Here is a 12,091-nt window from a genome sequence, read left to right as displayed (position 1 = left end):
ATTCATAATTTGCTGTCATAATGACAAACATGTAATTTAATTTTTTTCTATTTTATATAGGATATAAGTTAAGCATAAATTAAATGTTATCACTATAAAAATTAATTCTCCTATTTAAATTATTAAATTCTTAGAGTTTGTTCATATACCAGTTATTACTATATCCCATAGTTTCCTTTAAGTTTCATTTTAAAGAAAAAAAACTGAGAGAGGAGCCAAGATGGCCGAATAGGAACAGCTCCGGTCTACAGCTCCCAGCGCGAGCGACGCAGAAGACGGGTGATTTCTGTATTTCCATCTGAGGTACCGTGTTCATCTCACTAGGGAGTGCCAGACAGTGGGCGCAGGTCAGTGGGTGAGCCCACCGTGCGCCAGCCAAAGCAGGGGCGAGGCATTGCCTCACTCGGGAAGCGCAAGGGGTCAGGGAGTTCCCCTTCCAGGGGTGACAGACGGCACCTGGAAAATCGGGCCACTCCCACCCGAATACTGTGCTTTTCCGACGGGCTTAGGAAACAGGGCCCCAGGAGAGTATAGCCGTACCTGGCTCAGAGGGTCCTACGCCCACGGAGTCTCGCTGATTGCTAGCACAGCAGTCTGAGATCAAACAGCAAGTCGGCAGCGAGGCTGGGGGAGGGGCGCCCGCCATTGCCCAGGCTCGCTTAGGTAAACAAAGCAGCCTGGAAGCTTGAACTGGGTGGAGCCCACCACAGCTCAAGGAGGCCTGCCTGCCTCTGTAGGCTCCACCTCTGGGGGCAGGGCACAGACAAACAAAAAGACAGCAGTAACCTCTGCAGACTTAAATGTCCCTGTCTGACAGCTGTGAAGAGAGCAGTGGTTCTCCCAGCACGCAGCTGGAGAGCTGAGAACGGGCTGGCTGCCTCCTCAAGTGGGTCCCTGACCCCTGACCCCCAAGCAGCCTCACTGGGAGGCACCCCCCAGCAGGGGCAGACTGACACCTCACACGGCTGGCCAGGTACTCCAACAGACCTGCAGCTGAGGGTTCTGTCTGTTAGAAGGAAAACTAACAGAAAGGACATCCACACCAAAAACCCATCTGTACATCACCATCATCAAAGACCAAAAGTAGATAAAACCACAAAGATGGGGAAAAAAAAGAGCAGAAAAACTGGAAACTCTAAAAAGCAGAGTACCTCTCCTCCTCCAAAGGAATGCAGTTCCTCACCAGCAACGGAACAAAGCTGGACGGAGAATGACTTTGACGAGCTGAGAGAAGAAGGCTTCAGATGATCAAATTACTCCGAGCTACGGGAGGATATTCAAACCAAAGGCAAAGAAGTTGAAAACTTTGAAAAAAATTTAGAAGAAGGTATAACTAGAATAACCAATACAGAGAAGTGCTTAAAGGAGCTGATGGAGCTGAAAACCAAGGCTCGAGAACTACGTGAAGAATGCAGAAGCCTCAGGAGCCGATGCGATCAAATGGAAGAAAGGGTATCAGCCCTGGAAGATGAAATGAATGAAATGAAGTGAGAAGGGAAGTTTAGAGAAAAAAGAATAAAAAGAAACGAGCAAAGCCTCCAAGAAATGTGGGACTATGTGAAAAGACCAAATCTATGTCTGATTGGTGTACCTGAAAGTGACGGGGAGAATGGAAACAAGTTGGAAAACACTCTGCAGGATATTATCCAGGAGAACTTCCCCAATCTAGCAAGGCAGGCCAACATTCAGATTCAGGAAATACAGAGAATGCCACAAAGATACTCCTCGAGAAGAGCAACTCTAAGACACATAATTGTCAGATTCACCAAAGTTGAAATGAAGGAAAAAATGTTAAGGGCAGCCAGAGAGAAAGGTCGGGTGACCATCAAAGGGAAGCCCATCAGACTAACAGCGGATCTCTCGGCAGAAACCCTACAAGCCAGAAGAGAGTGGGGGCCAATATTCAACATTCTGAAAGAAAAGAATTTTCAACCCAGAATTTCATATCCTGCCAAACTAAGCTTCATAAGTGAAGGAGAAATAAAATACTTTACAGACAAGCAAATGCTGAGAGATTTTGTCACCACCAGGCCTGCCCTAAAAGAGCTCCTGAAGGAAGTGGTAAACATGGAAAGGCACAACCGGTACCAGCCACTGCAAAATCATACCGAAATGTAAAGACCATCGAGACTAGGAAGAGACTGCATCAACTAACGAGCAAAATATCCAGCTAACATCATAATGACAGGATCAAATTCACACATAACAATATTAACTTTAAATGTAAATGGACTAAATGCTCCAATTAAAAGACACAGACTGGCAAACTGGATAAAGACTCAAGACCCATCAGTGTGCTGTATTCAGGAAACCCATCTCACGTGCAGAGACACACATAGGCTCAAAATAAAAGGATGGAGGAAGATCTACCAAGCAAATGGAAAACAAAAAAAGGCAGGGGTTGCAATCCTAGTCTCTGATAAAACAGACTTTAAACCAACAAAGATCAAAAGAGACAAAGAAGGCCATTACATAATGGTAAAGGGATTAATTCAACAAGAAGAGCTAACTATCCTAAATATATATGCACCCAATACAGGAGCACCCAGATTCATAAAGCAAGTCCTGAGTGACCTACAAAGAGACTTAGACTCCCACACATTAATAATGGGAGACTTTAACACCCCACTATCAACATTAGACAGATCAACGAGACAGAAAGTCAACAAGGATACCCAGGAATTGAACTCAGCTCTGCACCAAGCGGACCTAATAGACATCTACAGAACTCTCCACCCCAAATCAACAGAATATACATTTTTTTCAGCACCACACCACACCTATTCCAAAATTGACCATATACTTGGAAGTAAAGCTCTCCTCAATAAATGTAAAAGAACAGAAATTGTAACAAACTATCTCTCAGATCACAGTGCAATCAAGCTAGAACTCAGGATTAAGAATCTCACTCAAAACCGCTCATCTACGTGGAAACTGAACAACCTGCTCCTGAATGACTACTGGGTACATAACGAAATGAAGGCAGAAATAAAGATGTTCTTTGAAACCAAGAGAACCAAGACACAACATACCAGAATCTCTGGGATGCATTCAAAGCAGTGTGTAGAGGGAAATTTATAGCACTAAATGCCCACAAGAGAAAGCAGGAAAGATCCAAAGTTGACACCCTTACATCACAATTAAAAGAACTAGAAAAGCAAGAGCAAACACATTCAAAAGCTAGCAGAAGGCAAGAAATAACTAAAATCAGAGCAGAACTGAAGGAAATAGAGACACAAAAAACCCTTCAAAAAATAAATGAATCCCGGAGCTGGTTTTTTGAAAGGATCAACAAAATTGATAGACCGCTAGCAAGATTAATAAAGAAAAAAAGAGAGAAGAATCAAATAGATGCAATAAAAAATGATAAAGGGGATATCACCACCGATCCCACAGAAATACAAACTACCATCAGAGAATATTACAAACACCTCTATGCAAATAAACTAGAAAATCTAGAAGAAATGGATAAATTCCTCAACACATACACCCTCCCAAGACTAAACCAGGAAGAAGTTGAATCTCTGAATAGACCAATAACAGGAGCTGAAATTGTGGCAATAATCAATAGCTTACCAACCAAAAAAAGTCCAGGACCAGATGGATTCACAGCCGAATTCTACCAGAGGTACAAGGAGGAGCTGGTACCATTCCTTCTGAAACTATTCCAATCAATAGAAAAAGAGGGAATCCTCTCTAACTCATTTTATGAGGCCAGCATCATCCTGATACCAAAGCCTGGCAGAGACACAACAAAAAAAGAGAATTTTAGACCAATATCCTTGATGAACATTGATGCAAAAATCCTCAATAAAATACTGGCAAACAGAATCCAGCAGCACATTGAAAAGCTTATCCACCATGATCAAGTGGGCTTCATCCCTGGGATGCAAGGCTGGTTCAATATACGCAAATCAATAAATGTAATCCAGCATATAAACAGAACGAAAGACAAAAACCACATGATTATCTCAATAGATGCAGAAAAGGCCTTTGACAAAATTCAACAACCCTTCATGCTAAAAACTCTCAATAAATTAGGAATTGATGGGACGTATCTCAAAATAATAAGAGCTGTTTATGACAAACCCACAGCCAATATCATACTGAATGGGCAAAAACTGGAAGCATTCCCTTTGAAAACTGGCACAAGACAGGGATGCCCTCTCTCACCACTTCTATTCAACATAGTGTTGGAAGTTCTGGCCAGGGCAATTAGGCAGGAGAAGGAAATCAAGGGTATTCAATTAGGAAAAGAGGAAGTCAAATTGTCCCTGTTTGCAGATGACATGATAGTATATCTAGAAAACCCCATTGTCTCAGCCCAAAATCTCCTTAAGCTGATAAGCAACTTCAGCAAAATCTCAGGATACAAAATCAATGTGCAAAAATCACAAGCATTCTTATACATCAATAACAGACAAACAGAGAGCCAAATCATGAGTGAACTCCCATTCACAATTGCTTCAAAGAGAATAAAATACCTAGGAATCCAACTTACAAGGGATGTGAAAGACCTCTTCAAGGAGAACTACAAACCACTGCTCAAGGAAATAAAAGAGGATACAAACAAATGGAAGAACATTCCATGCTCATGGGTAGGAAGAATCAATATCATGAAAATGGCCATCCTTCCCAAGGTAATTTACAGATTCAATGCCATCCCCATCAAGCTACCAATGACTTTCTTCACAGAACTGGAAAAAACTACTTTAAAGTTCATATGGAACCAAAAAAGAGCCCGCATCACCAAGTCAATCCTAAACCAAAAGAACAAAGCTGGAGGCATCACACTACCTGACTTCAAACTATACTACAAGGCTACAGTAACCAAAACAGCATGGTACTGGTACCAAAACAGAGATATAGATCAATGGAACAGAACAGAGCCGTCAGAAATAATGCCACATATCTATAACTATCTGATCTTTGACAAACCTGACAAAAACAACCAATGAATGGGGAAAGGATTCCCTATTTAATAAATGGTGCTGGGAAAACTGGCTAGCCATATGTAGAAACCTGAAACTGAATCCCTTCCTTACACCTTATACAAAAATCAATTCAAGATGGATTAAAGACTTAAATATTAGACCTAAAACCATAAAAACCCTAGAAGAAAACCTAGGCATTACCATTCAGGACATAGGCATGGGCAAGGACTTCATGTCTAAAACACCAAAAGCAATGGCAACAAAAGCCAAAATTGACAAATGGGATCTAATTAAACTAAAGAGCTTCTGCACAGCAAAAGAAACTACCATCAGAGTGAACAGGCAACCTACAAAATGGGAGAAAATTTTCGCAACCTACTCATCTGACAAAGGGCTGATATCCAGAATCTACAATGAACTAAAACAAATTTAGAAGAAAAAAACAAACAACCCCGTCAAAAAGTGGGCGAAGGACATGAACAGACACTTCTCAAAAGAAGACATTTATGCAGCCAAAAAACACATGAAAAAATGCTCACCATCACTGGCTATCAGAGAAATGCAAATCAAAACCACAGTGAGATACCATCTCATACCAGTTAGAATGGCAATCATTAAAAAGCCAGGAAACAACAGGTGCTGGAGAGGATGTGGAGAAATAGGAACACTTTTACACTGTTGGTGGGACTGTAAACTAGTTCAACCCTTGTGGAAGTCAGTGTGGCGATTCCTCAGGGATCTAGAACTAGAAATTCCATTCCACCCAGCCATCCCATTACTGGGTATATACCCAAAGGACTATAAATCATGCTGCTATAAAGACACATGCACACGTATGTTTATTGCCGCATTATTCACAATAGCAAAGACTTGGAACCAACCCAAATGTCCAACAATGATAGACTGGATTAAGAAAATGTGGCACATATACACCATGGAATACTATGCAGCCATAAAAAATGATGAGTTCACGTCCTTTGTAGGGACATGGATGAAATTGGAAATCGTCATTCTCAGTAAACTATCGCAAGAACAAAAAACCAAACACCGCATATTCTCACTCATAGGTGGGAATTGAACAATGAGAACACATGGACACAGGAAGGGGAACATCACACTCTGGGGACTGTTGTGGGGTGGGGGGAGGGGGGAGGGATAGCATTGGGAGATATACCTAATGCTAGATGACGATTTGGTGGGTGCAGCGCACCAGCATGGCACATGTATACATATGTAACTTACCTGCACATTGCGCACATGTACCATAAAACCTAAAGTACAATAATAATAATAATAATAAAAGAAAAAAAAAAAGAAAAAAAACTGAAAGAGTGAAAATATATATTCACTCTTCATATAGTCACATATATGAATATACACACATATATTATGTGTATTATAAATAAATATATTTATATGTAATATATAAATATATTTATAATATATACAGATTATACATAAATATAATAGCTTTAGAATATATGTATATATGTGTGCATATTCATATATGTGAATGTATGAACATACAATGTGTACATATGTGTGTATATTCATACGTGCAAATATATGAATATATGAATATACACATGTATATATACACAAACATTGACACACACAGAAACAAACACACACATATATTTGACTACATACATGTGCATGTGCACTCACATAGTCTCCTATGTGATTTAACATAGATGATACATTATCACATTGTGTTGAAATAAGTTTGGCGGTGATAATATAATTACAATTATATTATTTTAAGTATTAATAAATACTATAATTAATATAGGAAATGACTTTAGTTCCTTCTTTGAATTGTACCAAGGAATGTGCATCAGATCATTTAATAATGACTTTTCTCTATAAATTCATATAAGGACTTGTAAGAACATTAAATACATTAGTATTTAATTTAACATTAAATAAAATAGTAGAAACAATTGTTTTCCTGAGAAGACATACAAATAAGAAGATAGAAAGGAACTAAAGCTGAAATTTTTATTGGTTCTTTGGTAAAAAATGTATGTGTGTTTCATTTATAAATTGCATTCAAATCAATGTTTTTTTTTTTTGTGGAAAATCTTTCTCAGAACATCCTTAAATGCTTGCTTCACCTGCTGGTTTCTTAGAGTGTAAATAAATGGATTCAGCATAGAAGTGACAGAGGTATTGAATATAGCTACTCTTTTTGTCAAGGCAACTCCTTTCTTTGCTGATGTTTTCACATACATGAAGATGCAGCTTCCATAAGAGATAGAGACAACAATTATATGTGAGGAGCAGGTTGAAAAGGCTTTTTTTCTTTGCTGTGCTGAGGGGATTCTCAGAATAGTTCTGATGATGTAAGTATAGGAGAGAATTACTAATGTCAAAGTGGATATAAGAGTAAACAGAGCTAAAATAAAGCTCATGAGCTCTAGAGTACTTGTGTCTGTGCAAGAGATTTGCAGTAAAGGAGCAGAGTCACAGGTAAAGTGGTCAATGACATTGGAGTCACAGAAATCCAGCTGTAAGCCCATGGCCAGTGGTGGAAAAATTACCAAGAAACCAGCCAGCCAAGAGCTGATTATAAGCTGATAACAGATACTGTCACTCACGATGGTTGTATAATGCAGAGGCTTACATATAGCCACATAGTGATCATAGGACATAGAGGCCAGGAGGAAAAACTCCGTTGAGCCAAGGAAGATAAAGAAAAATAGCTGAGCTGCACAAGCATTTTAAGATATGGATTTGTCCCTTGTTAGAATGCTGATCAGAAATCTAGGATTACAGACAGAAGTAAATGAAATTTCCAAGAAGGAGAAATTCCTGAGGAAGAAATACATGGGGGTCTTCAGGTGGGAATCCAGCAGGGTAAGGGAGATGATAGTTAGATTTCCAGTAACACTCAGTACATATGTAAGAAATAGAAAGGAGAAAATCACAACCTGCAGTTGCGGATTATCCGTCAGACCCAGAAGGATGAGATCTGTCACTGATGTTCTATTTTTCATTTCTGATGATTGATTCCTGTCAGAGATTACTGATAAAATCAACATCAAAAGCAACAAAACAATGAGTCCAAAGACACGTATAAATATTTGCACATTTTTTTTTCAAATACTATTGAATTGTGACAAGAAGAACTTGGGACTTTTAAAATAGTGTGTGTATATACATTTATATTTCTCATTTTCCATAATTCTGCTTTTAAAGATATATCTTCTATATTTAATATCAGTCTCTGCTACATGTTTAGTCTGTCTCCATAGTTTACATTTATTTTGGGGAAATTTATTAATAGAACATAAATTTTCTAACGCTTTACTATTTAGCTAAAATGTAGGGGGCATTATGCTTTGCTTACTGTATCTTTTATAGGAATAAAAATTCTGACTGATGATGTAAATTAGTGATCAACCCAATTTTTTGGTGAAAATTCTAAATATCTTTTTTAGGATGTAGACACTACTACCTCTGTTAATTTATCTTTTACCCCTTTCTTTGTAAAACAAAATAATAATTCAGTGGGTAAGTCATTCTAATGTGTTTTGAACATTTAAACAATGGCTTTAAATAGATAGTATCCAATATTTTTTTCAATCCATCACACATCCTATTTTCAGGTAATACAGGAGCCTCCAAAACCCCTATCTTTATTCTTGATTTTTTTTTAAAGAGAGCCTTTTCATTAAAATCCAGTTAATGTAGTGTTTTTCAGTTGAATATTTTAAAATTTCTAGTAAAATGTTTTAAATGTAGTCAGGCACCCAAAAGCATGTTCAGAAAATATTTTAATGAAGTACACAACTACTGCATATATGTAAATCAGATATAAAATGCACAAATACTTCATATATGTTGTCTACTAACTATCTTGGACACCCACATCCGTAATATGCACCAGCTCTTTCTAAGTGTAAATGTATAAATATTAAGAAAAATATGCTGTGTTCCACCTATTTAATTGCTAGAAATTACCATTTAAAAGATTTTTAAATCTCCATTAATTTCTGAACTATTAAATATGCATATACATAAGAGACAGAGAGGGAAATAAATATCATATGAGATTAATCAATGCTACAGAATAGAATGAATAGAAGCTAAATCACAAAAAATAAATTTAAAGTACCTATTATGAAAATTTGGATGGTTAGAGTTAAATATTGAACAGAAAATAATGTGCTCAATTCTCTTAAATCAAAAGTCATGTAGTGGGTCAATTCTACATGAAGAAATAACTGTTTTTTTCTCCCCTCCTACAAAGTTACAGATTTTGTTATAAAGATCTTGATGTTTCATCTTAAAACATCCAGTGAAATAGTCTCTTCATGTTTCCACCCAACATTGCTCAAAATCTGGAAGCCTGAAATATTCTACCAACCATCTTAACAATAAATCCTTAGTTAAAAGTTTTGCTGACATAAATGAAAAAAATTCTAGAATTATTTATGATAGGCTATTCTGATACTTCACAGAGGGCCATTTCTATTAATTTTCCCTAGGAAAAAAGTAAATAATACATTTAATATGTTTTCCTTTACATAATTTCAGAAATATGCTTTAAGGAAACAAATGCTTAATGACATTTGGGATGAACAATAATAGGGCACTAGTGAATACATGTACAAGTTTGACTCCAGCAATCATATTTCAATTGATTGATTTTGGGACCTGTGTCCCAGGAGAAGACTGAGAAAATTATCCAGCAGGATGTTAGCCAGGTATCTGGGGAGGAGTGAGGTCTAGCAAGAATAAACCAACAACCTGCAATGTTCATTGTCATGTGTCATCCTTAAGACTACGGGAAAAAGCAATTTAAAATATGACAAGCAAAATAAGCCACGGGTCTATGAAAGAAAAAGTATCTGGTATTATAATATTTGAAACAATGTTGAAATCACTGAAGACTATCACACATTATCACTGGTGAAACTTATATAGGGAGTGTAACTCCCTTCATCAGTTGAGCTGACTAGTATTTATCTAAAATTAGAAGCAACTCAAATTTCATCTGTACATTTCTGTATTATTTTCCACATATATATAAAACAACAAATACTTTTAATACTTTATGCAAAATATATTTTTACATAAGAGCACAATAAATTGAGATCATTCTTAATGCAGTGATTAAATACAGTGCGAAAAATACGATTAAAAATGGTATCTTCTTCTTTTTTTTAAAAAAAATAATTACATGTTTTTTAAGAGAGGAGGTCTCACTATGTTGCCCAAGCTGAAGTGCAGTAGCTATTCATAGGCAGGATTGCAGCCTTGAACTCCTGGCCTCAAATGAACTTCCTGCATCAAGCTCCTGAGTAGCTGGAGCTGCAGGTGTGCACCATTGTTCCTGGCTTAAAAAATAGTATCTTCTTGTTGAACGTGTTATATAAGTGGAAACCAGGATATTTAAATTATATTTGCATAAACAGTAATGGTACTTCAGTAATAAAAACTCAGTCATTGATTTATTATAGACTTTATCACAACTGTAGAGACAAATATAATTTAAGAAAAAATCACAACATGAATCTTTTTATTTGAAGAAGATGCCTTCATGTGATGTTAACATATATTCAAATGTTTATGTGCAGAGATAACCACTGTTACCAATTTGATGTATACTACTTCACATACATTTTAATTGTGGATACCTGCTCTATCAGTCCATTTTCATACTGCTATGAAGAAATACCTGAGACTGGGTAATTTATAAAGAAAAAGAGGTTGAATAGACTCACAGTTCCACATGGCTGGGGAGGCCTCACAATCATGGCAGAAGGCGAAGGAGGAGCAAAGGCATATCTTACATGGTGGCAGGCAAGAGATTGCGTGCAGGAGAACTGCCCTTTATAAAATCATCAGATCTGATGAGATTCATTCCCTATCATGAGAACAGCATGGGAAAAACCTGCCCCCATGATTCAGTTACCTCCCACCAGGTCCCTCCCATGACCCATGGGGATTATGGGAACTACAATTCAAGATGAGATTTGGGTGGGGACACAGCCAAATGATATCACCTGTCTTTGACACTTAGTAATATATTTTTAAGCATTGATACCTAAATAGAAAATCTTCCATTTGTCTCTAAGCAATAGTTAACCATTTAATATTAGCTTAGACAATTACAACATCCATTTTAATGACTAAATATGGTTTCATTGTATGGATATGTCATAATGAATAAAATTATTCTTTGCTGAACGTACCAATCTTTGAAAATATCCCTTATTATAAATAATATTAGAATGCATAGACACACAAATGCATCTTGGCATTATTGTTCTATTATCTCTTGATTGTAAGTTTTCTCAAATGAGTTACTGAGCCACAACTTTGCACAATTAAAATGTTCATAAATATTTCCATGTTTTCCTAGAGAACTGTTTGTTTGCCTTACCTATTTCTATAAAAATGATTATTTTAATATAAATTCAGCATATAAAAGATTAAAACCTTTAATCCTTCCTAGTGTAATAGAGAATAAAACAGGGATTATGTGCCTGCTTCTGGGATATTGATTCTATTTTGATAATGTCTTACTGATTTCAGAATATTTATTGTGGTTGTTTATCCTTCAATTTGATACCTGGTAGTATAATTATTTCTCTTTTTCCCTATTATTTATTGATATCTTGGTAAATTTTCCATTTTTTATAAATTGTTAAATATGTTTCTAAGAAGGAAGTATGATGGTTTTTATTTGTGTTATGCAAATAGACACATATAAAAAAGATGGGCCGGGCGCAGCAGCTCACACCTGTAATCTCAGTACTTTGGGAGGCCGAGGCAGGTGGATTACCTGAGGTCAGGAGTTCAGGACCAGCCTGGCCAACATGGTGAAACCCCATCTCTACTAAAAATTACAAATATTAGCCGGGCATGGTGGTGGATGCTTGTAGTCCCAGCTGCTTGGGAGGCTGAGACAGGAGAATTTCTTGAACCCGGGAGGCAGAGGTTGCAGTGAGCCGAGATCGTGCCATTGCACTCCAGCCTCAGTGACAAGAGTGAAACTCCATCTCAAAAAAGAAAAAAAAAAGCTATCCATCTTAAATATTTGATCAAAATATATTCTGTTTTTAATTTTACGATAGAGCATAATATCTTCTAGAAGATTTAGAATGAATGTCCTGTTTCTTGATTCTAGAGAAATTTTACACATA

At 37.0% G+C, this 12,091-nt stretch overlaps 1 protein-coding gene across 1 annotated transcript; it reads right to left on the bottom strand.

The window, feature by feature from the left end:
- Window positions 1-6,969: 6,969 nt before the first annotated feature.
- LOC100432300 (olfactory receptor 6C76-like) lies at window positions 6,970-7,933 on the bottom strand. Its single transcript, XM_002823367.2, is given in 2 exon segments — window positions 6,970-7,008; window positions 7,010-7,933. Coding segments are annotated over 2 exon segments (963 nt in total).
- Between the last annotated feature and the right edge of the window lie 4,158 nt (window positions 7,934-12,091).

Source organism: Pongo abelii, chromosome 10, assembly GCF_028885655.2.
Source record: "Pongo abelii isolate AG06213 chromosome 10, NHGRI_mPonAbe1-v2.0_pri, whole genome shotgun sequence".
NCBI lineage: Eukaryota > Metazoa > Chordata > Mammalia > Primates > Hominidae > Pongo > Pongo abelii.
The sequence above is the reverse complement of the archived record's forward strand: the minus strand, read 5'-3'. Positions and strand labels throughout refer to the sequence as shown.